At 41.4% G+C, this 24829-nt stretch overlaps 3 protein-coding genes across 3 annotated transcripts; 2 read left to right on the top strand and 1 right to left on the bottom strand.

Annotated features, from left to right (window-relative positions):
- Window positions 1–5805: 5805 nt before the first annotated feature.
- LOC130136566 (G-type lectin S-receptor-like serine/threonine-protein kinase LECRK3) lies at window positions 5806–8233 on the top strand. The gene has a single exon (XM_056306601.1). It carries the CDS (start codon window positions 5806–5808, stop codon window positions 8188–8190), a length of 2385 nt encoding a protein of 794 aa, XP_056162576.1. The 3' UTR covers window positions 8191–8233.
- A 4542-nt stretch (window positions 8234–12775) lies between these two features.
- On the top strand, window positions 12776–15386 carry LOC115668912 (G-type lectin S-receptor-like serine/threonine-protein kinase LECRK2). Its single transcript, XM_030590266.2, has one exon. The coding sequence runs from the start codon at window positions 12867–12869 to the stop codon at window positions 15243–15245; it is 2379 nt and encodes a 792-aa protein (XP_030446126.2). The 5' UTR covers window positions 12776–12866; the 3' UTR covers window positions 15246–15386.
- Window positions 15387–17196: 1810 nt separating this feature from the next.
- Window positions 17197–22660, bottom strand: LOC115687387 (calmodulin-binding receptor-like cytoplasmic kinase 3). Its single transcript, XM_030612923.2, has 7 exons — window positions 21430–22660; window positions 21055–21303; window positions 20643–20947; window positions 19778–19943; window positions 19617–19706; window positions 18222–18520; window positions 17197–17713 (listed from the first exon to the last, which is right to left on the bottom strand). Exons 1-7 carry the CDS (start codon window positions 21689–21691, stop codon window positions 17471–17473), a joined length of 1614 nt encoding a protein of 537 aa, XP_030468783.2. The 5' UTR covers window positions 21692–22660; the 3' UTR covers window positions 17197–17470.
- Between the last annotated feature and the right edge of the window lie 2169 nt (window positions 22661–24829).

The raw sequence follows: 24829 nt of genomic DNA, 5'->3' as shown, positions 1-24829 counted from the left end.
GCTAAGTCTAGGTTCGGGATTTAACTCGGGCTCTCCCAAGCCCATACCATATCGCGACTTAGGGTTTAAGTTTTTTAACCTACAGTTGGTTTTTCATCAAGAGTCGCCACTAATCGATTTGGGGTGGGTCGATTAGAAATCCAAATAGGGTGATGGGAGAATCACCCTATTCCTACGAACCAGAGATTAAATGAGTTCGGGGACTTAGTTACACTAATTGGACAACTAATGCCCTTTCGGTATCTTTTTACCTTGTTCATTTCTGAGAACATTTGTCAGGCAATTTGGATTGATTTTAAGATCTTTCTCCTAACATGTGAGGTGATCAAACGAGTGCATAATCATAAACGATTAGCAATCAAAATAGATATGCAGCCTTAGGTTCTAGTCCTAACTAAGTCAGATGACATTCAAAACACAACAATTCATGCAATTATATTTTAATGAAAAACATGAATAATAATAACAAAACAGTAGTAAAGAACACATGCAAAGTATCACTGCATAATTCTATAGGCTTATCTAATTTAAACATGGAATTTTTTGAAATTATAACAGCATACATAATAATACAACAATAAATTAAAACATTCAGATATATCACATAATTTAGAGAGGAAAAAAAATTTCAATTTTTTTTTAAATTAATTATTTTTAAAAAAAGGGAAATACGGAGAAAAAGAAAAGAAAAAAAATTTAAAATTTTTTAAATTTTTTTTAAAAAAATAAGAAGTAAATACGGGAAAAAAAAATTTAAAATTTTTTTAAAATAAAATATAATAATAATATAATAATAACGGGTCGGGTCGGCGAATCCAGGTCGGTCGAATCCGACCCGGGTCAACGAATCCGACCCAGGGCGTTGACGCGGGTCGGGTCTGTTGAGCCGGGTTGGTCGGGACTGACCCGGGTCAACGGATCCGACCCCGGGCGTTGACTCGGGTCGGATCGGCTGATCCGGGTCGGGTTGACCCGTGTGCACAGATACACGGGTATGCTGGCGGAGCCAAAATTGGCCTCTCGCCGGCTGACCCAGGCCACCGCCGACCGAAAACCACCCCAGGGGATCACCAACAAGCTTCGCCACCCACCTAGGTCACCGTCCAACCGCCTGCTTGCCAGCCGGCAACCAAAACAAAACCGGCCTTATTGAAGCATTTCGTCGAACACCTGACATGCAGAGACAAAAAAAGGAGATTTCGACCTGTTCAGGCGACCTGGTCGGCTCCGGCGGCCTAGCTTACCTTTGGCGACGACACACGGGCTACGGGGAACGACGGTATGGGCTGGGATTCGCACAAAATGGCCGGCGCGAGTTCCAGTCAAACCACGCCAAAAAAACAAGGGAAAACATAGCAGTCGGGACCCGGGAGAAGCTCACCGGTCGACGGCGCATCTAGGGGGTTTCCGGCTGGTCGGGGGGCGTTGGCGAGGCGACGGGCTTCCTTCTCACGGCCTAAGGACTCTTGGTTTACTCTCTCTCTCTCTCTCTCTCTCTCTCTCTCTCTCTCTCTCTCTCTCTCTCTCTCTCTCTCTATTCTCTCTTCTCTCTCTGTTCTCTCTCTCTGTTTTTCTCTCTCTGGCCGACCGGGCCTCTCTCTCTCTTCGGCTTTTATAGGGGACGACGACGGTGCCCCCCTGCTCCATTATGTCTGCATGACGACGGCTTGCACGGGCCTACTTTGTCCCGTGACTTTCGTGACCATTAGGCCGGTGCAGATGGGGGGCCATTCTGACGCTGAAGAAGAGAGGAAGAAGGGGGAGAGGAGGCCAGGTTTTCGGGGAGGATGGGACTGGCCATTAATGCCAGTCCCGTTGGCGTGCTTCATCGGCCATCATCTGACGTGATGGGGACAGCGCGGCCGCGCTCGTCCGTTCGTTGGTCTGGACGTCAGAAACAGAGGAGAACAGGGGCGGAAAAAGAGACGGTCGGCGAGGGGAAGAAGGAAGGAAGGGGCTGGGCCGGGCCAGGCCCAGCCCGCGCGGGGAGAAAAGGAAGAAAGAAAAGAAAAGCAGACCGGGCCCGTGCGGGGGAAGAAAAAAGAAAAAGAAAAGGGCCGGGCCCGTGCGGGGAAAAGAAGAGAAAAAAGGAAAGGGCCGGGTCGACCTGGCCCCGACCCGGCCCAACTCGATTTTTTTTTTAAATTTGAAATTTTTTTTAAAGTTATAATAGATCCTATTAATATAAATGTGCCTAATTTCTATATGCAATGCATTTAAATAGAAATATTTTTTTTGTTTTAGGAATTAAAAAAAATTAACTCCTAAATTTTGTGCAATTAATTTTTGGGCAAATTAAAATAGGTGTCAACACAATAAATCTCCGTGCACGGTACTTTTCTAAAAATGAATAATAAATTTAAGTCCCGATGGCAATATCATATGATGGTGGTCCAACCGACTGATGGTAATTTACAGACAATGTTAGCAATTTACACACATTAAATGCAAGAGTAAGATATCAATTGTCTTAGGAATATATCACTTAAAATGACAACTTAGCGGTAAATTTAATAACTTATTGACCTAGATCCGCCTTTAAGATAATAAGTTACCAGCAGAAAAAGGAACTTACCAACTTCAAGAAAATATAATTTACCACTCAAAATAAAAATTTAGCAGTGAAATTAGTAACTAATAACTTTAAGTTCATGGACCATTTTTATCATTTTTCTTAAATTGAAAAATACCTGACAATCAATTGATGGATGTTGGATTTGAGAACAGTATTATTCTCTCAATGGTAAATTATAAATAGTTCAACTGGATAAAAAAAGGGGTTAATTCTAAAAAAAAGCACAAATTTTATTTCGAGCGACAATTCTGACATGAATTTTTTTTATCTCATAAAAAAACACTAAGGCTGTGTTCATTTGGCAGAAAATATTTTCCGGAAAAATATTTTCCGGGTTTTCCGGTGTTCGGGGATGGAAAATAACTTCCTGGGGAAAATGTTTTCCACTAATGAAAAAAATCCTTCTACAAACTAGGGAAAATGATTTCCTCTTTTGAGAAAGAGGAAATCATTTTCCCTTCTTTCTTGTTTGCCCTCAAGCCCTCTCGCCCTTGCCTCCTCTCGCGTCGCTCTCTGTTTCCCATCTTTCTCAGGCCTTCTTCTTCTTCTACCTCAGCCAGTCGGCGGCCGGCGACCGGCGAGCTCGGCCTCGCCGATGACCTCGGGCGAGGTTCGCCGACGTCCAGCGACCTGGGCGAGGTTCGCCGACGTCCGGCGACCTTGGGCGAGGCTCGACCTCGCCCAGGTCGCCGCCGGATCTGGCGACCTCGGGCGAGGATCGACCTCACCCAGGTCACCGGATCTGGCGAGGCCCCAGCTCGCACGGCCGGCGAGCTCGGGCCTCGCCAGATCCGGCGACTTGGGCTAGGTCGAGCTCGCCCGAGGTCGCCGACCGGGTGAGCTGGGGCCTCGCCGGCCTGTGGCAACGCTCGAGCTCGCCTCTGGCCGGTCGCCGGACGTCGGCCGTGACTGTGGCCGGCGACTTGCCGGAGAAGAAGAAGGAAAAAGAACACAGCCGGCGGCGATAGTTGCCAAACGCCGAAAAATATTTTCCGAAACTTTTTCATATTTCAGCCGAACACCGGAAAATTGTGTTCCGGAAAAACATTTTCTAGGAAAATGATTTCCGGGAAAACATTTTCCAAAAGCACAATATTTTCCGCCAAACGAACGGAGCCTAACTTTCACTTAAATCTCAAATTTGGCCCGAACAATTTGAAAATTTCACCTTACAAGGTCAGATTTGGGACTCGAGTAAAAGTTGATGTTTTTTATTCGGACTAAAAAAAGTTTGTGCCGGGATTGTCACTCAATGTAAAGTTAGTGCTTCTTTTTTTTTTTTTAACTAGCCAATAAAAAAGCTGCCACTCAACTTTTACGGGAACTTGTAACGGTGAACAAGTTCGGCCTTGGTAAAAACAGCTATCTACAATATCGTTTTAAATACATGTTTCCACTTGCACATGGCACAGTTCACATGTTTTGCATCAACAGCAGCATGAAAATCCACGAGAGGAAACGCCATTGCCGGGTGGAAGTAAGCAACAATGTTACAGGTCATGTAGATACAATCGCCAAGCAAATGCCAAATTGTTAAAAGCTTAAGGATCAGTTTTACATATTACTAGGGACGCATGACAGAAACACGATACTTTCGCCCGAAGAAATAACCGAGGGGGAAGCCCAAGTACGAGCTCATTGGCATCTTCAGTTGGACTAATCTTGATTAAAAAAACTTAAACCAACAAGTTATATGCCAATTAGAATATATCAACTCCTCCATATTGTGTCACATGCACGATGTGATACTTCTTTTCACCTAACATCCTCACACGTTCACCTCAACACGTATAATAGATAGCTGAATTCTAACAAATTGTTCGGCGAAACAGGAGCAAATTTCCGCGCAATATAATTTTCAATATGATCAATAAATTCTAAATTTTGTTAGTAAAATCATTTAACTGGCGACTTCTTAGTCAAGCACGCTGATGGTAATGTAACTTACAAATTGACAAAAAAAAACTTAGTACTGATACTAGTAACTTACCACGTAAATCCTTACAAGTTAGTAAATTTCTAATATAGTAACGATTTTGCCATTGGAAAGAAAATCAAGGGGAAATTACTCAAATTTACCAAACATTTGTGGATCCAATCATAATCTTCTCTCGAACTTTGGGATAGTATAGGTTTGCCCCTAAGCTTTCAATTGTTATCTCATGTTACAGCAGTTATTTTTTCGTTATGTTTATTATTAGCATGCGCAATGCACATACCTGTTAAGGGGTAAAATTGTATTTTCATCTCATTTTGAAGGAAACATTTTTGTCACCATTGATTTATGTAGACAATGGAAAAATAAAGAAAATGGAGAAATTAATATCATGAAGAAACAAATTTCAATAATGATATCAAATAAATTTCTTTAAATTTGATGGATATATTAATATAACTAATAAGATATTTTAAGAAAAAGAAACGAAACTAAGTAAAAAGGAAAACGGTCTCAACAACAAAAAAAAGGTCAAATTACAAAGCCGCCTACACATTATGTATTTTTTAACGGTTTATTAACATTTCGACAAAAAAAAGGTTTATTAACACAACTGATTGATTTGACAAATCATTTTCTTTCATGAGTTGAGGGCATCATTTCCTTTTTAAATTTTATAAATATTTTTATTAATTAATAAACTTATTGAGCAAACAATTTTTTTTCATTTTACATATTCTGTTATTGAGGCATTTTCTCTTTTTTAAATAGACTTTTTGCAAAGCTCCACCATTGAAGTTATTACATACAAGTGAAATTGGTGACTTTCTAATGTATGCTCGCTTTTAGGTTAGTCACTATGAAATTTGGTAGAGTAAAGTTCAATACTAACCTTGTCAACCTATTTAGGAAGTTGCCACTGGAAACAAAATTTTACTGGTGAAAATTAACAAATCACTTTTGAAATTAGTGGCCTGCTTTTCGCTTAGTGGAGTTATATGAAATTTATCAACTTTGATTGGAGTAGTAAATTATTAATTTCAACAGATGGACAACTTGCAAAACATTAGAGCAGTTAGTATATGTCATTATTTTAGACATATGTAAAATAATGTTGATATGGACATCCCGAGTGCGATAGATTTGGTTTAAATGGAGAACGAGTCGTCACCTGTCTTCAACAACGGGACGTGCGGGAGAGACTCGGATATAATAGACAATTCTGTAATGAACGCCGGTCTCAATTTAAAGGTTGAAGTAGCTTCACTCAAGGAGCGCACAAACTTCATCTGACATGGCTTCGGTAGTACTAGGAATCCTCCTACTACTAATTCCGCTTCCACTTTCCGCCGAAGCTCAGACCCCCGGCAGCTTAACCTTGGGCTCCTCGTTGACAGCGAATGACAGGAACTCTTCCTGGCTGTCCCCGTCGGGCGAATTCGCCTTCGGGTTCCGGGAAATGGGAAGAGGAGCTCATTTGCTGGCGATATGGTTCGAGAAGATAGAGGATAAAACCATAGTCTGGTCGGCGAACGGCGATAATCTAGCACCCGAAGGTTCGACAGTCCAGTTGACCGCCGACGGCAGACTGGTGCTTGTGGACCCAAAAGGAAGTGAGTTGTGGTCTCCTCTCCCGACCATCACTGGCGCAACGTATGCGGCCATGCTCGACACGGGGAACTTTGTCCTGACAAGCCATAACAACGTCGACTTGTGGGGGACGTTCAGCCAACCGACCGATACGATACTCCCTATGCAGCAGTTGGATCTAGGGACTAAAGTTAGAGCTCGCTACTCTGAAGTGAATTACTCCGCTGGGAGATTCCACCTCATACTACAAGACGACGGAAATCTCGTATTCTATGCCACTCCTACCAAGCCGGTCCTGTCAGATGCTTACTGGGCTAGCAACACCCTTGGTACCGCCTTCCGGTTGATATTCAATCAAAGTGGTCAGGTCTACCTCACGGCAATGAATGGAACAGTACTAACTCTCGTCACCTCAGGCACCAACCCGACCAGCGGATTTTACCAAAGAGCGATCCTTGAATATGACGGGGTCTTCAGGCGATATGTCCACCCAAAGACAGCAAATTCGAGTTCTGGCTGGGCAATGGGCTGGTCGATGGTCTCTTCCCCGGTCCCTTCAAATATATGCATGAGGATCACCCAACAAACAGGTGGTGGAGCTTGTGGCTTCAACAGCTACTGTACTCTTGGAGATGATCAAATTCAGAGGCCCCGATGCCGCTGCCCACCTGGATATACTCTGTTAGATTCGACGAACGAGATGAACGGATGCAGACAGGACTTCGCACCACAGAGTTGTGATGGAAGTAAGCCTGAAACAGACCAGTTCGCTTTGCGTGACATGCTCAATACAGACTGGCCATTGTCTGATTACGAGCTTAGCGAGCCACAAACCGAGGACTGGTGCAGACAGGCTTGCTTGGCTGATTGTTTTTGCGCAGTTGCTATTTTCCGAGACGGAAATTGCTGGAAAAAGAGAATCCCTCTTTCAAATGGTAGGATGGATTCTAATGTGGGTGGAAAGGCTCTGGTCAAGGTCAGGATACATAACTCAACTTCAAAATCTACAGGAAACGGAAACAAGAATTCTACTCTGATTATCATCGGATCAGTGCTGTTGAGTAGCTCTGTGTTTGTGAACTTGCTTTTACTCCTCATTACCTATTTAATTTATAGAAGCTTCCGATCTAGGGATTCTAAGTTTTCACGACCAGTCCAGATCAACCGAGCCACAGGCACACAGACTTTCACTTATCAGGAACTTCAAGAAGCAACAGATGGATTCAAAGAAGAACTAGGTAGGGGTGCTTTTGGAACAGTGTACAAAGGTGTTCTCGGATCCGAGGATACCAACTTTGTCGCAGTAAAAGTGTTGACGATGAGGACCGGAGAAAGCGAAAAGGAGTTTGAAAGAGAAGTGAGTGCAATTGGCCAAACTAACCACAAGAACTTAGTGCAGTTGCTTGGATTCTGCAATGAGGGTCAACACCGACTGCTGGTGTATGAATTCATGAGCAACGGCAGTTTGGCCGATTTTCTATTTGGCTCTTCAAGGCCTAGCTGGTACAAAAGAATAGACATTGCCTGTGGTGTTGCGCGGGGGCTCTCTTACTTGCATGATGATTGTACCAGGCATATAATTCACTGTGACATTAAGCCGCAAAACATTCTTCTTGATGGCTCTCTCGCTGCAAAAATATCAGACTTCGGATTGGCTAAGCTCTTGATGGTGAACCAAACACGAACCATTACTGGAGTCAGGGGAACCAGAGGTTATTTAGCGCCAGAATGGTTCAGGAATATGCCTATTTCTGGCAAAGTAGACGTTTACAGCTTTGGCATTTTGTTGCTAGAGCTCATCTGCTGCAGAAAGAACTACGAGCCGGAAGCGGAAACTGAAGCTCAAATTGTGCTGGTCGACTGGTTGTATGACTGCTACCATGACGGGAACATAGTTGTGCTGGTGGAGAGTGACGAGGAGGCATCAAGTGACATGAGGAGGGTGAGAAGATTTGTGATGACAGCATTGTGGTGCATCCTGGAAGACCCAGCGTTGAGGCCAACCATGAAGAAAATCACTCAGATGTTGGAAGGAGCTGTTAAAGTCTCAGTCCCTCCAGATCCAAGCTCTTTTATCAGTTCATTATGATTTTGCTTATCGAGACAACTAATGTCTGTAATCATGAATAGTATTTGTATTGTCTGCAAGTGCTATTACGCCAGAATAAACTTTTTCGTAATGTCTTCGCATGTATCCAAGAGAGAACGGGTTGACGATTGTCAGCAAAAGGGATTGTCGAGTGATCAAGTAACCGTATCAAATGATGCAGAATCAATCGAGGTGAGGAAAATGATATCAAAGGCTCCAAATGTTCTCGTCAAGTCCAATCTCCCATGATGTAGCAAAAATCACAATCTTCTTAATTGCGATGAAATGTAGTGAAAAGCATGGATGTTAGATAGTGCAAATTCACATTTATTTTTTTTCTAAGGATTAATCCCTAATTTTGTGAAATGTTTTGAAAAGTTTAATAGGTGAATATTTGGGTGTCAACAATGAGTCTCCAAGCAAAAATTCGTGTCTATCCAGCCCAATCCGTGAGTAAACCAAGCTCCGTTCAAGTTCATCCATCTCTAATCTTCATCACCTTGACGTCCTAAAAGGTGTTAGGTTGTGGTCCATTCATCACATATCGAGCATTGTATCGAAGTTTCAAGTCAGAGTATGCTTTCGACCAAAAAAAGATAGTCGAGTATGCTAGCTTGCCTTGTCCCAACGTGCGTCCATAAGATTTTTATTAAGTTATTGACTTGATACTTCATTGACCCTCTACAAGCTCTAAATGCTCTATTTTTTATGAGATAAGTGCATAAAAAGTCCTAAAAGCTATTGCAAAAGTGCAATCGAGTTATGAACTTTCATAAAGTGCAATCAAATCTTAAAATTTATCAAATTAGTTCAATCAAGTCCCTCTATTAGCTCTGTCAAAAAAAAAAATGTTCCTCTATTAGCTTCGTCCAATTTGGCTAACATAAACCGCTGGCGTTGCATGTTTTTTTTTTCTGCCATTTTTTGAAGAAAGAGATGCTGATGAGGTTGCCATGCCAACCATTTCAGAAGAATAAAAGAAATTCAAAGGAAAATTTGATTTTAAGATTTAAAAAAATTAAAATCTGAAAAAAAGGAAAAAAAAAAAGAAAGAAAGAATCAAACATAGGAGAAGCTGAGAAAGACGGTGGTAGTTCCAATTTAGGTGGAGGTAGCTTGGGGGTGCGTATGGTAATATTTTTGTTCCCGGAAATAATTTCTGTTCAGAAATAGCTTTTTTTATATTTCTATTCTCTTTCTGAGCAGAAAAACGTGTTTGGTAACTGCAGAAAATTTCTATTCACTGAATAGAAAAAGAACAAAAATGCATTTAGTACGACCCTAAAAATTTGTATTCGCGATTTTTGTTTCATTCAATTATAAAAATATCAATGGAGACTTAACAATTCATGTTTGGATAAAACTAGATTAGAAATAGAATCATAATATATTATGATATAGAATTGGATGACCTTAATACAATCATAAAAAAAATTACTCCTTATAGACAAATCAAATACCGGGTGACGGTCGAGGAAATTGCAATTTAGGATTTTAGGTTTTAGAGTTTAGGGGTTTGTGGTTTAGGGTTAGGGGTTTGGAGTTTGGGGTTGGGGGTTTAATGTTTAGGTTTTGGGGTTGTGGATTTAGCGAATTAGGGTTTAGGGGTTTAGGATTTAGGAAATTGTTTCTCTAAAGTGACATTCTTTCTCTTTTTGTTCCTAGAAACAAAAAAGTTTTTTTTTTACTTCTTGTTTTTGTTCCTAATCTATTCCTTAACCACTTATCTATTCCGGGAGATAGAAAAATTAATTGACGTACACAAAAAAATTTCTTTTCTTTTTCTGTTGTGGGGAACAAAAGAATAGAAAAACAAGAGAAATAGGAATGTTATTAAATAGGCCCTTGGCAGCCACCAACACACTGGCGAGTTGATAAATGCGCTTCTTGAGAATCATTTTTTGTTTGATTTTTCTGTCTTTCTGATTTTTTTATTTCTCTAAAATATTGAAAACAATTATTCATATATTAATTGCAACATAGGACATTTGGCTTTTAATAACTTTTTAATATTGTTTTTTTCTAAAATGGACGATGTGGCAACCACATCCATCAGCGTTTCTCTCTTTGAACAACAATGAAAAATTATATCAGTGTTTCCCGTTAGCCATATTGGTCGAAGAAAGACTTGATTGCATTATTTTGGCAAGTTTCAGTACGTGATTATACTTTTTATTTTTATTTTTTAATAATTGTATTTTTGTGATAAGTTTTAGCACTTTCGGTGCGCTTATCCTTATTTTTATGAACTCTTGTATGCAAATTTTCATAGAGTATATGTAGAATTATGTTGATTCGTTATTAACGCAACTGTTCCTCTCCAAGCTGCGCAAGACTCATTGCAGCCTAAGAATCAGATCATCACAACAACACGGATCACATCCATCGAGCGCATGTTTAACGCGGGACGCCACAGCAAAATTTCCACATACATTCGAGCGTCCGCAGCTATGATTGGAACATTCAATTTCCACGAAGGGAGCCGTGATCGGTTTGATTTCATAGGGGAATGAATCAACTGGGGTCTCTCTGCATTCTTCTCCACCATTTTCAAACTCATAAAGTCTCCTCTAAACCTAAAAGATGTTTGGTCAAAGTCTTCTAACTTCGTCTGTTTCTCCCCGGGAAATTTCTGGGTCACAGCAAAGCTTGATGGCCCTGCCCAAGCAGACTTTGCCTTGTTCTAAATTGGATTCGTTTGCGCCGCCGGCCAACAGGTTCCGTGCACGGCACTTCTCTAATGTGACTATAATTTATAAATCTTGTAGGTAATATCATGTGACTTGTTGGTCCAAGTTCCAATCAACCGATGGTAATTTGCAGACCATGTTAGGAATTTGCCAACACTACATGCAAGGGTAAGTTATCACCTTCCTTAGGAATTTATCGCCCAAAATAAAAATAAAAAAAACTTAGCAGCGAACTTAATAACATATCGGTGAAATTAATAACTTATCGACATAGATCAACTTATAATAAGATAGCAAGCTTCTGGCGCCGGCAGAGTAAGGAACTTACCAACTTCAAGTAGAATATAATTTACCACTCGAAATAAAAAGCTTGGCGGTAAGATTAGATCGAAACCGATAAATTACCAGCATGGGTCTCCCTACGAGTTACTAAGTTATTAACAAAGTAAGAAATTTGCTATTGGAAATAAAACCTTGGTTAGTAACTTACTATGGAAATAAGTAACTTACCAATGTAGACCCGCTTTTAATATGGTAAGTTACCAACATTTTGAGAGATTTACTAACACCAAACTCAATCTCAAATTGTAAACCTCCGCCATTAAAGTTAGGGTTGATATCACGAAAAATCCCAAAACTGATATGCCTGTGACAAATTTGCCCCAAATTAATTTTTTGATCACCAAAAAACCTAAACTGGTGCACCGGTAACAAAATTATCCCAAACTAATTTTTTGACCACCAAAAACCCCAAACTGGTACACTTGTGACAATTATATCCTTCGTTAAATTGGATTAATACCACGAAAAATCACAAACTGGTAAACCTGTGTAAAATCTAAACTAGTACACCCATCAATTGCCATATGTCATCCAACTTAACAATTTGACGGTAAAATTTAACGGAAACCAATAGAGGGTAAATTTGTCACAAGTGTACAAGTTTGGGATTTTTGGTGGTCAAAAAATTAGTTTTTGGTAAATTTATCATAAGTGTATCAGTTTAGAATTTTTTGCGGTATTAACCCTTAAAGTTAGTAAGTACAAGCAAAATTAGCAACATGTCTCCTCGCTTCTAGGGCAGTTAAGTATCACATGAAGTATGAAATTTATTAAAGGTCTTACTCAACAATAAGTTCATTTACCTATTTAGGAGGTTGTCTTTGGGGACAAGATCTTACCAGTACAGTTAAGGACTGTGAAAGTAGTAATTTACCAACTGAAGCTCCCTTTTAGCTCAGTAAGTCACTACCGGTGAAATAGTGAATTATCAACTTCTTTAGAATTTTTTTACAAAGCACATAGCTCTCGATTTTTATACATCCCTCGTCGTAATAATATCTCATGATTTGCAGCGATAACTTGGTATATCTACTATACTAGATTTTAGGACAGTGAAATCGTATTTTTGTTGATAATTTACCGATTAATCGACAGGCTCACTTAAACAAATCTAAAACACTCGGTAATCTACTGCTCGATGTCAACGTGGTAGGATTCATTATCTTGTTGACAAGTGACAGGCTACTTGTTAAATCGAAAAATAGTTGGTAATCTACCGGTAGATATTAGATTTGAGAAAGGTATGCTTTCCTTATAAAATTATTTTGACTGGATAAAGAACTCTGCCAATCAACTTTTACACGACACTTGCAAATGTTCAACTTTGACACGACACTTGCAAATGTGAACGATAATATATAAAAAGGATGGAGAAAAATAATTTGATTAAACAATAAATAGAAAAATAATCAATGATATGAAAAATAATTTTGTTATTAATTTGATGAATGTATAGTAAAACTAATAAGGTATTTTAAGAGAAAAAAAAAACGCAATTAAGTAAAAAGGAAAATGTCTCAACGACAAGAACGTTGACAGATGGAGCTCTTAATAAAACTTGCTGATTCACACATGAGGCGCTGGTTTTCATCCTTAAGGCTGAAGTAGCTCAACCTCAAGGAGCACCTGAAAGTTTCATCTCACATGGCTTCAGTGATGCTCGGAATCCTTCTGCTGCTTGTTACGCTTCCACTTTCCGCCAAAGCTCAGACCAACAGCAACCTAACCTTGGGCTCCTCGTTGACGGCGGATGACCGGAGCTCTTCCTGGCTGTCGCCGTCGGGCGAGTTCGCCTTCGGGTTCCGGAGAATGAGACGAGGAGCTCATTTGTTGGCTGTATGGTTCGAGAAAATAGAGGACCAGACCATCGTCTGGTCGGCAAATGGTGATGATCTAGCGCCAGATGGTTCGAAAATCCAGTTGACTGCCGACGGCCGGCTGGTGCTTGCCGACCCAAATGGAAGAGAGTTGTGGTCTCCTAGCCCGACTGTGACCGGTGTAGCGTATGCAGCCATGCTCGACACGGGGAACTTTGTCCTGGTGAGCCAGAACTACGTCAACTTGTGGGAGACGTTCAGCCAGCCGACCGACACAATACTGCCTACGCAACAATTGGATCAAGGGACTACAGTTAACGCTCGCTACTCTGAAATGAATTACTCCACTGGGCGATTCCACTTCATACTACAAGACGACGGAAATCTCGAGTTCTATGCCACTCCTACCCCGTCGGACCCTTCAGATGCTTACTGGGCCAGCAACACCCTAGGTACCAGCTTCCGGTTGATATTCAATCAAAGTGGTCAGGTCTACCTCACGGCAATGAATGGAACGGTACTCAATCTCGTCACCTCAGGCACAGTCCCGAACAGCGGATTTTACCAGAGAGCGATCCTTGAATATGACGGGGTCTTCAGGCAATATATCCACCCTAAGACGGCAAATTCAAGTTCTGGCTGGGCAATGGCCTGGTCGATGGTCTCTTCCCCGGTCCCTCCAAATATATGCACGAGCATCTCACAAAATATCGGTCCTGGAGCTTGTGGCTTCAACAGCTACTGTGCTCTTGGAGACGATCAGAGGCCCCGATGCCACTGCCCACCTGGATATACTCTGTTAGATTCAACGAACGAGATGAACGGATGCAGACAGGACTTCATACCACAAAGTTGTGACGGAAGTAGGCCGGAAACAGACCAGTTCACTTTCCAATACATGCTCAATACCAACTGGCCACTGTCTGATTACGAGCGTAGTGTGGTGCAAACCGAGGACTGGTGCAGAGAGGCTTGCTTGGTTGATTGTTTTTGCGCAGTTGCTATTTTCGGCGACGGAATTTGCTGGAAAAAGAAGATCCCTCTTTCAAATGGAAGGATGGTTCCTAGTGAGATTGGAAAAGCTCTGCTCAAGGTCAGGATAAATAACTCGACTTCAAAATCTACAGGAAACGGAAACAAAAATTCGACTCTGATTATCATCGGATCAGTGCTGTTGAGTAGCTCTGTGTTTGTGAACTTGCTTTTACTCCTCATTACCTATTTAATTTATAGAAGCTTCCGATCTAGGGATTATAAGTTGTCACGACTAGTCCAGATCAACCAAGCCACATGCACGCAGACTTTCACTTATCAGGAGCTTCAAGAAGCAACAGATGGATTCAAAGAAGAACTAGGTAGGGGTGCTTTTGGAACAGTGTACAAAGGTGTTCTCGGATCCAAGGAAGCAAACTTTGTGGCAGTAAAAGTGTTGGCGACAAGGACCGGAGAAAGCGAAAAGGAGTTTGAAAGAGAAGTGAATGCAATTGGCCAAACTAACCACAAGAACTTAGTACAGTTGCATGGATTCTGCAGTGAGGGTCAACACCGACTATTGGTGTATGAATTAATGAGCAACGGCACTTTGGCGGATTTTCTATTTGGCGCTTCAAGGCCCAGCTGGTACAAAAGAATAGAAATTGCCTGTGGTGTTGCGCGGGGGCTCTCTTACTTGCATGACGATTGCACCAGGCATATAATCCACTGTGACATCAAGCCGCAAAATATACTTCTTGATGGCTCTCTCGCTGCAAAAATATCAGACTTCGGATTAGCTAAGCTCTTAATGGGGAACCAAACACGAACCACCACCGGAGTCAGAGGCACCAGAGGTTATTTAGCGCCAGAATGGTTCAGGAATATGCCTATTTCTAGCAAAGTAGACGTTTACAGCTTCGGCATTTTGTTGGTAGAGCTCATCTGTTGCAGAAAGAACTATGAGCCGGAAGCAGAAATTGAAGCTCAAATTGTGCTGGTCGACTGGGTGTATGACTGCTACCACGACGGAAGCGTACTTAAGTTAGTGGAGAGCGATGAGGAGGCATCAAGTGACATAAAGAGGGTGAGAAGATTTGTGATGACAGCATTGTGGTGCATCCAGGAAGACCCGGCTTTGAGGCCGACCATGAAGAAAATCACTCAGATGTTGGAAGGAGCTGTTGAAGTCCCAGTCCCTCCAGATCCAAGTTCTTCTATCAGTTCAAAATGATTTTGCTTATTCAGACAACTGGTGTCTGCAATCAGGAATTGTATTCGTACGGTCTATAAGTGCTACTACGCCAGAATAAACTTTCCCATAATATCTTCAAATGGATCCAGCTTAAAAAAGCTAAATCGTCCTGAAGTTCAATACTCCCTCGCATGTATCCAAGCGAGAAAGGGTTGACGATTGTTGGCAAAAGGGATTGCAGGCAAGCCAGTATGCAATTATGACAAGAGTCTTAAATTGTTGAGTGATCAAGTAACTACATCGATTGCTGCAGTATCTGTCACTGAAAAATCTTTAACTCGCAGGCATTATTGTTATGAATCTCTTAGGAATTCTTCGCGGATCATATCCTGTATGTCACGGAAAAACTAATGTGGCTCCATCACAGCATTTTCATCAACTATTTTGCTTCACCGAAATTGCGTTTGACACAGTAGAAGAGTATCTCAACCTGATCTAAGCAAAATAGACGTTACCTGCTAAATTAGACTGATGAGAACCATACGAAACTTGCTGATCCTCAAGTCGTGGATTGGTGCCCTGAAATCCCAATTTCAACAGTTCTGCTGCATTTTTATTCATACAGAAAGACTCTCACTTCCTCTAGCTCACCAACTTCTTTGAAATGAGTCAATAAAGCCAACGTCTAGCATAAATAAGATTTGTGCAAATCCATAGTAGGCACACAATAGTCAAAGGTGTCGGTTTGAGAAGATGCATTGCTCTAGGTTAAAATAAAAACCTACCTCGGTTGACTACTTTCGAAAACTATTACTATAGATCAACATCGGAGTTGGCCCAAACCTAGGCCGTGACGCTTCCTCTTGAGTTGAATTGAAGTTCGACGTTTGCAATTCCTTACATAAGGATTTTGAAAATACCGGATCTCAGCCTACACAAGCAAATTGTTGATAAAGCTCCAAAATGAGACCAAAGAAATCACAATCCGCAAATCATGTAGTTTGAAGCACAATCAAACGAACTTTTTTCTTGATTCATCCGTCGAGAAATTGAAGGAAGTGGTGCAAGGCAGATAATATTCTGAGCATACGTAAAACTTTGCAAATGATCTTTGGAGATCTCGTATAAACCACTCAGTGAACCACAGGTAATGCCATTTGATAGCGGGTCCCAACAGGAAAAAACTGGAAAATATACCGACATAAGACAATGGAAAGATCCCGAAGATCAAAATCCAAAATTCAATTTGCACGAACGGCTAAATACATAGAAAGAATATGTTTTGGTTAAGGTCTTCGACTTTTGTTTATTTCACTTTGGAAAAGTCTGCTGGCGTCAATTCTGTGTAAGCAGACGAATGCCCATCAATGCACCTGGCGAAGCAGAAATTGGCGGGGAATGGAAGCATGGGAAGCTTGGACGGTGAGAGCAATGCGAGCTGCTCAAGGTATAATCCGCCTTCAACGGCCTGAGTGGGCCTTCTCTTCCATGTTTTCCTATGACACTGGCCTGAGGTTGTACAGCATTGTAACGATGATCAATGTACTGCATGTTTCCCTTCGTTTCTTTCTTATATTAATGCGCGCCGGCGTGATTACTGCATCCACCTTTGCGTTCAAAGTAACACCAAACGGTGTATATGTCCTGTCCTATGACACTGGCCCGAGGTTGTACAGCATGATACCAAAAAGTCCTTCAATAGCATAGCATGATTTATCTACTTTCTGTGTTGATATAAGGACGGGTAAAACATATGCCCACAAAACACGTAAGTAGGCTGATGCACATCTATATTGGCTAGTCTTCTGAAATCCATCATTCAGGTTCTTATAAGGGAGAAAAAACTGGAAACTCCAGGTAGCATTTATCTCACTCGTTAACATAATTTTCTTCTCCATAGCATACTGGGGACTAAAGTTGGCACGTGACAACTAGACAAAGGATGAATCAATGAACAATTGATAGGAAGGAAAACAAATGGGGCAAAGAAGGTAGAACGACACAATGACGATGTGCCGCAAGCTACTAACTTTTCCTCGTAGTTTGCTCGGTACTTAATCTGGCAAAGTTCTGTCATAGAACAGTAAATTTTCACAAAAGCAGGTGAACTATTTCTTCCCATGAAATGGCCATACACAATGCAATGAATACATCTATACACGAGTAGCAAATTAAACTACTACTGCTGTCCTTGAGGGGAGAAAACCTGTGAAGATCGTGTGATACTTTAGAAGGGTAAATAAATAAACTGCGCGCCAACTGCTTCATACCAGGCCCACTTGCCCAGATTTCGATCCGTGCCCCCTCCTTGCAGTCCTAACATAGTCTGCCCTGATTGCCCACAACTGCTCGCCAACTGCTTTCATATCAGGCCGATCAGTCCGGATGGGTGCTGCACACTGAATGGCCAACCCAAAGATTCTCACGAGTATCCCTGCATCAACTACTTCTTCCAATCTTGGATCCACAAGGTCGTTGACCTCTCCCTCGTCGAACTTCTTGAAGGCCTGCACAGTCATGTGTCCACTGAATTTTCTGACTAAACTATTAATTCATTCAATTAAGCATAGAAGTTTTAGGTCAATGAAGGTAACTGACAAACTACTCTCAGACATGCATCAAGCTAGCATGATCATTTTTCTGATGTAAACCTGACTATAATGACACAATGATCTCATCTTTTTCTTTTAACAAGTTATGTGATCTAGTTGAAGAAAAGCTTAACAAGGAGCGGCTCATCTAACCAAGCTTGGGTGCAATTCAGCAGTTGGTGAAAACAATGGGAACCACCGGATTTTTTTTTTCTTTTTCATTTTTTCAATCACGAGTCGTCTCATACTATATAGTTATCCCTATAGCTATTACCCATCAACTGGTGCTGTTCTGTATTGATGAAGGTTTCACTGTAATTCAATATCGAAAAAGCATACATGCAATGGAGTCCGAGTTTTCTCACATTATGATGAATATTCTAGTAACTAAACCGTTTGGTTTAAGAAGGTGAGATTAACATACCCATACAAGTGTCACGCGTTCTTCAAAAGGCCGCTTTAGTTCAACAGGACGACGGCCCGTCAGCATTTCAACAAGTAAAACTCCAAACGAGTACACATCACTCTTGGTAGTAAGCTTATAGGTCCTCATATACTCTGGGTCTAGGTAACCAACTGTCCCTTTCACGTTTGTTGAGACATGAGATTCATCTGAATCCACAGCACCAAGCCTTGCAAATCCAAAATCAGCTACCTTAGCCCTCAAGGTCTCCGTCAGAAGGATGTTCGATGATTTTACATCGCGATGGATAATTTGCCTTTCTATTAAGGACAACAGAAGATAAGATTTGATTAGTAAGGAAAAGACAAAAGAATGGTATTAAAGCTACAAGAGCCGCGTGTGGCCAGCAAGGATCACAATGCATGAATCACATGATGGTTATGTCATAGTTTTTCCGTGGACAATGGCTTCCAAGAAAGTGTGAAGAGGAAACAATTGATTTGAAGGCTAAAGATAGTATTAGTAACCATGATAGGATGACATGGAGATTGCAGATCCATGTCAGTCGCAATAAGCAATAGAAGAACAGAAACTATCAGCCCTTTCCCTTCTAGTCCTTGACAGCCTTTTCATCCCTCCAGGTGAAATTCAAATATCAAATGCAGTAGGCTCAAGCTAGGATGCTGTTTCCCTTCCTAATTTGTCCCTATATGCAGCGGCTACAAGTAGAGAAATTATAGCTGATAAATCCGTAGGTGATGTTTAAATTACTCTTTGCTCTTTCAAATCTGTTTATCGCTGTCTATATGAATTCCATCCTTTTGACATCTGAGACAAATCGAAGAAATTGCTAATTCCAGAGGATGTTTTCTCCACCAGAAATGCTCTTGCAAAGTTCCACAATTGTAAAGGGTGCAGAAGAATTTTATCTGTGAACAAGACTATCAAGAATGGCTGAAGTATTACCCTAAAAGAAAAAGCTTATATTTCCTAATACATGTTCGGATTTTCAAGGAACAGCTCCCGTTCATGACCATTGATCAAGAGAGGCAGTATGTTTATAGCATTTAGCAGCCTCTAAAAGGGAACAGAGTCGAGAATCAATGGAAAAGAAGATTAAAAGATAAACTTGTTGAATATCGCCCTCATGGTTCTGTTCACACACTGACTAACCTGTGAGGATTAAGTCATATTCGTAACTTGCTTGACAATAGCACTCGGTCACTTATGCTCTAACAAAACTACATGTACCCATGCAACCATGCTGACCAACTCGAGTAGAATGAGACATTTTAGATGATTTTTATCATGCGGAATTACTAGAAGAAGGGGTAATAGACGTACGGCTACACTTCTTGATGAAAGATTCAACAAAAAAAAAAATATAGTGTAAGCTCAAAAGAGAAGTTCTATTACCTGCATATAGATGGAGATAAGTCAAGCCGTGAGCAATGTCGATGGCGATTTCAAGTCTTTGATTAAAATCGAGAATCCTACCACGACGTCCTGCAAGGATCGGGCATAAGTATTACCTTCGAAATGAAAAACTAGTCCAAACTCAAGTTTAGAGATCTTACCATCCAAATGTTCCCTTAGAGTACCATTTGGCACATACTCTGTGATGATAAGGCGTTCGTCTCCATTATCAACATACCCAAGCAGCCTCACCAGATTCCGATGATCAATCTTAGCTAGAAGCTCAACTTCACTGCTAAATTCAGTTCGCAAACCCTTAAAATGCTCCTGCAGAAAGTGAGATATTCTCACGTAAATTACAAGTCCATGGTATAATACAACGAAAAACAATTTAGGTTGGCGAACCATCTTTAAACCAGTCTGACAACACTAAATAATGCCATGTCAAACTAGATCATAGCTGAATATATTAAATCTTGGTTTCGGTCAAGAAGGCAAACTCTTCGCTTTCTTCCGTAAGAAACTTCCACCCACTCATAAGTCATAAGGACCAACTGTCTCAGTTGGACAGCATTAATATATCTATAACATTAAACAGAACGAAGCGGAGTCATTTTATGCCGCAGGCATACATTTTGTAAGAAACATCCGTCTTTTACTTCATCTTAGGTAAAATCTTAGATGGCAACAAACTGTAACCGAATTCTCTTTTTAGCCCACTAGTTCAACTGCTTATGCTGGGACAATCATACAAACATAAGAACAAGCTCTTCCATTATAACAATCCTCTCAGGAAAAAAACCACCTCTTTCTAAATGATGACATCAAAAGCAAGTATACACAGACCACTTAGTCCTATATCTGCAATTCGGTATGTCAATATCTAGAGTATGGTACCCCACAGGAACTTAAAGCATATAATTTGCTAGTAATTCTTATAGGCGTATGCTCGTGGCTCATCATATTTCACACTGGCAATAATTATGCAGGAGAGGCTATGTTTATTACATGAAAAAAATCACCCACCCTCTTTGCTCTTTTTATGGCAACCACCTGACCATCATCTAGTTGTGCCCTGTAGACAGTCCCAAAGCCTCCTTTCCCTATTCGAAATGAAGGTGAAAAACTGTTTGTTGCTTTAGTGACCTGATTGAAATTGAGATGCAGCGATCCAAGTCTACTCAGTCTTGGAGATGGGGACATTGAAAATCTAGGACTCTGTGGAACCCTCATTGGACTAGGGGGCACCCGAGCTGGACTGCCCAGGAACTTTTCATGGGAATAAACCTTTTCTGAAACAGAGTTCCTGTCGAAGGAGGAAATTGAATCCACTGGGAGGAAAGATGTGTTAGAATCTAAGACTAAGAAAGAAACAAACAAACAATACCAAAGTAAATAACTTTTGGTTCATATACCAATGATGATGTACTGTACTTACTTGAATTCAGGTCCTTTGAAAGCATTGTGTGAGCAGATGGTTTCCTTTTCCCATAGAACCAGGCACAAAGTGAAACACAACAGACAGCAAAAGTTCCCGGGACTACCACGCCAATAATTTTGGAGGTTGATAGAGGTTTATCATTATTGTCAATGCTATCCTCTGTCAAATTACTCTTATGGTTCCCTTCAGATTTGTCCATTGTATGTTTCTGCAAAAGCTTTCTTCCTCGGCCAAGATGCAAACGTGCTGCCAATAGAAAAGGTTTGGAACGATTACGGACATTTTAAGTATAAAGCTTCCGCACTCAATAGACCTCCAAAAATCAAGCCTGTAAACAATGAAATTATACACCATGTCAGTTATAAGTAGTACCTTGCGGAAGGTCGAGTTCACATTGAATTACTCCAGGGTATTCCTCAAAGTCGCAACTGTTTGCGCCGTAGCTTTTGAGGGCCTCGCAGAACAAAAATTTGTCGACTACACCCCCATTGATGAAAAACAATTCACGACCTAGATAACTCGAATATGCTATTTGATCAGCACCGCAAACCCTCGACTTAAGAACAAACCCTGAAGCTGATGCTCTGAGAAATTGCACGAACAACAACAGCTGAGTAAATGCCGAAATTGACATCTAGAATTCTTAGGTACCTCCAAAATCTGTCATGGAAGCTAAAACCTTTGGGGAATCACCCAACTTCTCCAATTACCAACCAAAACACAAAGAACGGAACACGAGAGGACCTGGAGCCATCAGAGCCGATCGAGATCCCCTTTGTATTTGCTTCAGTGTTAAATGCAAACTCTGTGGCCTTCGAAGGTTCTTTAGGTAAGAAATTTCATGCGCTGATGGTCATTCCAACCCACCAAGCACATGAACAGGAGAACCAAGGACCAAAATGAGATGATCGACCCAGAAATTTGTTCAAACCTCACAGAGTCAATCCTTGAAAAGTCAGTTCTCGCAACCCAATGTCCCGGGGACCACCCCCACGGTCAAAAGACCAAACCTTTAGCGCATACTTCAGTCTCTTCACCCTTGCAGTCTATGTTTCGAGGCTTCGAAGCTCGATCCGCCTGATCCCCAACTTGAATTTCCCACTCCTCACCTCGAGACTCCAGACAACCCCCACCCCCCAAATACCACGTCGCTTGACTTCACCACCCTGCGCAACAGCTCACTGCTCACTCAGCCAGCACACCCGTAAACTTAAGTATCTCGATCAGCGCAAGCTGAACCCGACAGAAATCCCGACAAAAAGCACGATCTCATCACGGAAACCGAATCACCACGAACCGGGCGGTCGCGGCTTCCGAGAAGGGATCGACAAACAGAGCCGAAAGCGGATCAGCGAAGACCGGGAGTTAAGCCCGGAAACCTGTACTCGACCGGCAAAACCTGCCGGAAGAGACGGAGGCGATGCTCGGCCGGCAACTTCGGCTTGTCGCCTCGCTTCAGCAAATGGAGGGCAGAGAGAGAGAGAGGGGGGGTTGATGTGACCGGCGTAGGTACAAGAAGACGAGGAAGACGACCAAGGTTGTCGAGAAAGGACGTGGGAAATTGGGAGGAAAGGAATCCGCACAGGAGCATGAAGAAGAACTTTCGCTGCTCATACAGCGCAGCGTTTGCGTTGAAGTCGTAGGAGGAGGAGGAGGGAGTGGCATTTCCGTCATTTCGGGCCGGCGGGAGCTTTTGTCGGAAACTGGCGAGCTGGAGCCGTTGACTTCGGACCTCGGGTTTCGGGGGTGGGGGCGTGGTCGGGTGGGGCCGGATGATCCCAGGGCCAGAGGTGTCGTCCGGACCAGGCTAATCTCACGTATTTCGATCGAATTATGACGTAATCGCCGAATAATAAATTAAAGAGTCACGAAAAAATGGCACAGACCGTCTCTGCATTAATTCCTAAACCTTTAATTTGTTATCCATGAACTAATATTATCCATAAATTAAATTATAAACGCTAAACTTTAACTCAATGTTCAATATGACCATTGATCTTTTAATCTGTTCAATGTGGTCTATAGACTTTTGGTATATATTCAATGTAATCTTTCAACTATATGAAAATGTAATGTTTAATATAATGTTCGAGGATTACGTTGAACATGTATCAAAAGTTCAAGAAATCACATTGAATAAATTAAAACTTTATAGATTATATTGAATACTGAACTAAAGGTCAGGGATTAAAAAGTTTAGAAATCACGTTACACGGTCGGCCAAAGTTTAAGGATTTGCTTACGTTTTTATTCCGAAAGTGATTCAAAGGGCAAAAGAATCTTACGTTTAAAATTCATCTTCTTCTCAGCCGTTCGTCTTCCGCGATGGGCGGTGGTGGATCATCGACGGGATCAAAAGGCTCCCCCTGCCGTCTCTCTCTCTATCCGTCTCTTGGTCTCGGGGGCGCGTGCACGACACGTCGGACGGTGTGAAACGGTTGGCACGTGCCGTGGAAGATTGGAAACAGTTCCCCGCGAACTGCGGGCCCCACAATAGACTAATGTTACCTTCGGGAGAAGAAGCCCGAATAAAAAAAGTCGCGTGATATTGTCGGGGCCCACACCCTTCGTTCCGCCTTTTTTGGGTTTCCTAAATCTTCTGCTAAAAATTAAGAAATTAATTATTTAATGGAGAGAAATTGCTCGCAAAAATAAACTTTGGGTTGTGACTGTAAACTCTACTTCGCATGTCCCCAAAAGGTTTAGCTGCCGCCTTTCAACGATTAAAATAAAAATAAAATAACAATCGATCGGCACGCTCGTTTAGCCCGATCCGATTTATCCAGATATCATCTATTGGTTCTTTTCTTTTCGATAAGACTTGATCGGATAACAATCTTAGCACCGATTAATTTGCAGCATTTTCAGAAGAAACTGAAATTAAGAAAGTGCAAAGATCAAGTTAAAGATTTTCATTTAAGGATTGCGATATTTAATCACTCCGCAGCATATATTAAAAATTGATTTCGCGTATTTTATTATAAAATATGGCCGGAAGGCATAATTTTTCTCTCTCTCTTTTTTGTTCTGTCGGCATTTAAGGGTTTCTCGTGATGACGTAATATGTAAGTTGCATACGAACGACCGACACTACACATAAAAGCAATACAAATACGTAAATTTTTTTTATTATAAAAGCTCAATAAAATCTATGGTGGGTGGATTATTCATCATATTAAAATCCAGAAGTTAGTGGGTAGTTCTCAACCATGGCGGTGCGAGGACAAACCTTCATACAATTAGAAATGGTGCTGCAATCATCGTCAGGGTTAGGTGAGATTAGGCCTAGGGATAATCGGTCGAATTGAAAGTCAGTCGAATTTGGACTCTAGGGATAATCAAAACACAAATAGAAAGTGATGGGTTTCATCAACGCGTTTTGTTGTCAATTGCAAAACCTTGGGCAAGGATTTGACAATAACGCTACACGAGGAATTGCATCGATATTAATATGTGTTTGGTTAATATTTGAGGTAGACAAGTAACCTCTCAAAAATAATGACTTGATGCGAGTTTTGCATTAATAACTAGTCATGTAAAGATATTATGATCTCGAGTCATCGGGTTGTGCCGGCCATTGCTTTGTTGTTGACAAGCATAGAGAAAAAAAAAAGTACATTTGAGATGGTTTCCTATACATCGTGACAATGAATCTTTGAGAGGCGTCGATATGTCATGCCCTAAACGCATGTTCACCGTAAGATCCTCCAACTAGCATTACAGAGGCCGATGGTCAGTCAGGGGTTCAAGAAACAAAGAGAGTACATGTATG

The sequence above is a fragment of the Syzygium oleosum genome, unplaced genomic scaffold (assembly GCF_021117445.2).
Source record: "Syzygium oleosum isolate NSW1041296 unplaced genomic scaffold, Sole_v2.1 Sole_v2.46, whole genome shotgun sequence".
NCBI classification, from domain to species: domain Eukaryota; kingdom Viridiplantae; phylum Streptophyta; class Magnoliopsida; order Myrtales; family Myrtaceae; genus Syzygium; species Syzygium oleosum.
The sequence above is the reverse complement of the archived record's forward strand: the minus strand, read 5'-3'. Positions and strand labels throughout refer to the sequence as shown.

What these genes read in the sequence shown, in the direction of transcription:
- LOC130136566 (XM_056306601.1), top strand. Translation starts at nt 5,806, where the DNA reads ATGGCTTCGGTAGTACTAGGAATCCTCCTACTACTAATTCCGCTTCCA.
- LOC115668912 (XM_030590266.2), top strand. Translation starts at nt 12,867, where the DNA reads ATGGCTTCAGTGATGCTCGGAATCCTTCTGCTGCTTGTTACGCTTCCA.
- LOC115687387 (XM_030612923.2), bottom strand. Translation starts at nt 21,691, where the DNA reads ATGTCAATTTCGGCATTTACTCAGCTGTTGTTGTTCGTGCAATTTCTC. An exon ending in TGAACTCGACCTTCCGCAAG is followed by an intron (nt 21,304 to 21,429) that starts GTACTACTTATA and finishes TTCTATTGGCAG; the next exon opens with CACGTTTGCATCTTGGCCGA. An exon ending in AACGCGTGACACTTGTATGG is followed by an intron (nt 17,714 to 18,221) that starts GTATGTTAATCT and finishes ATGACTGTGCAG; the next exon opens with GCCTTCAAGAAGTTCGACGA.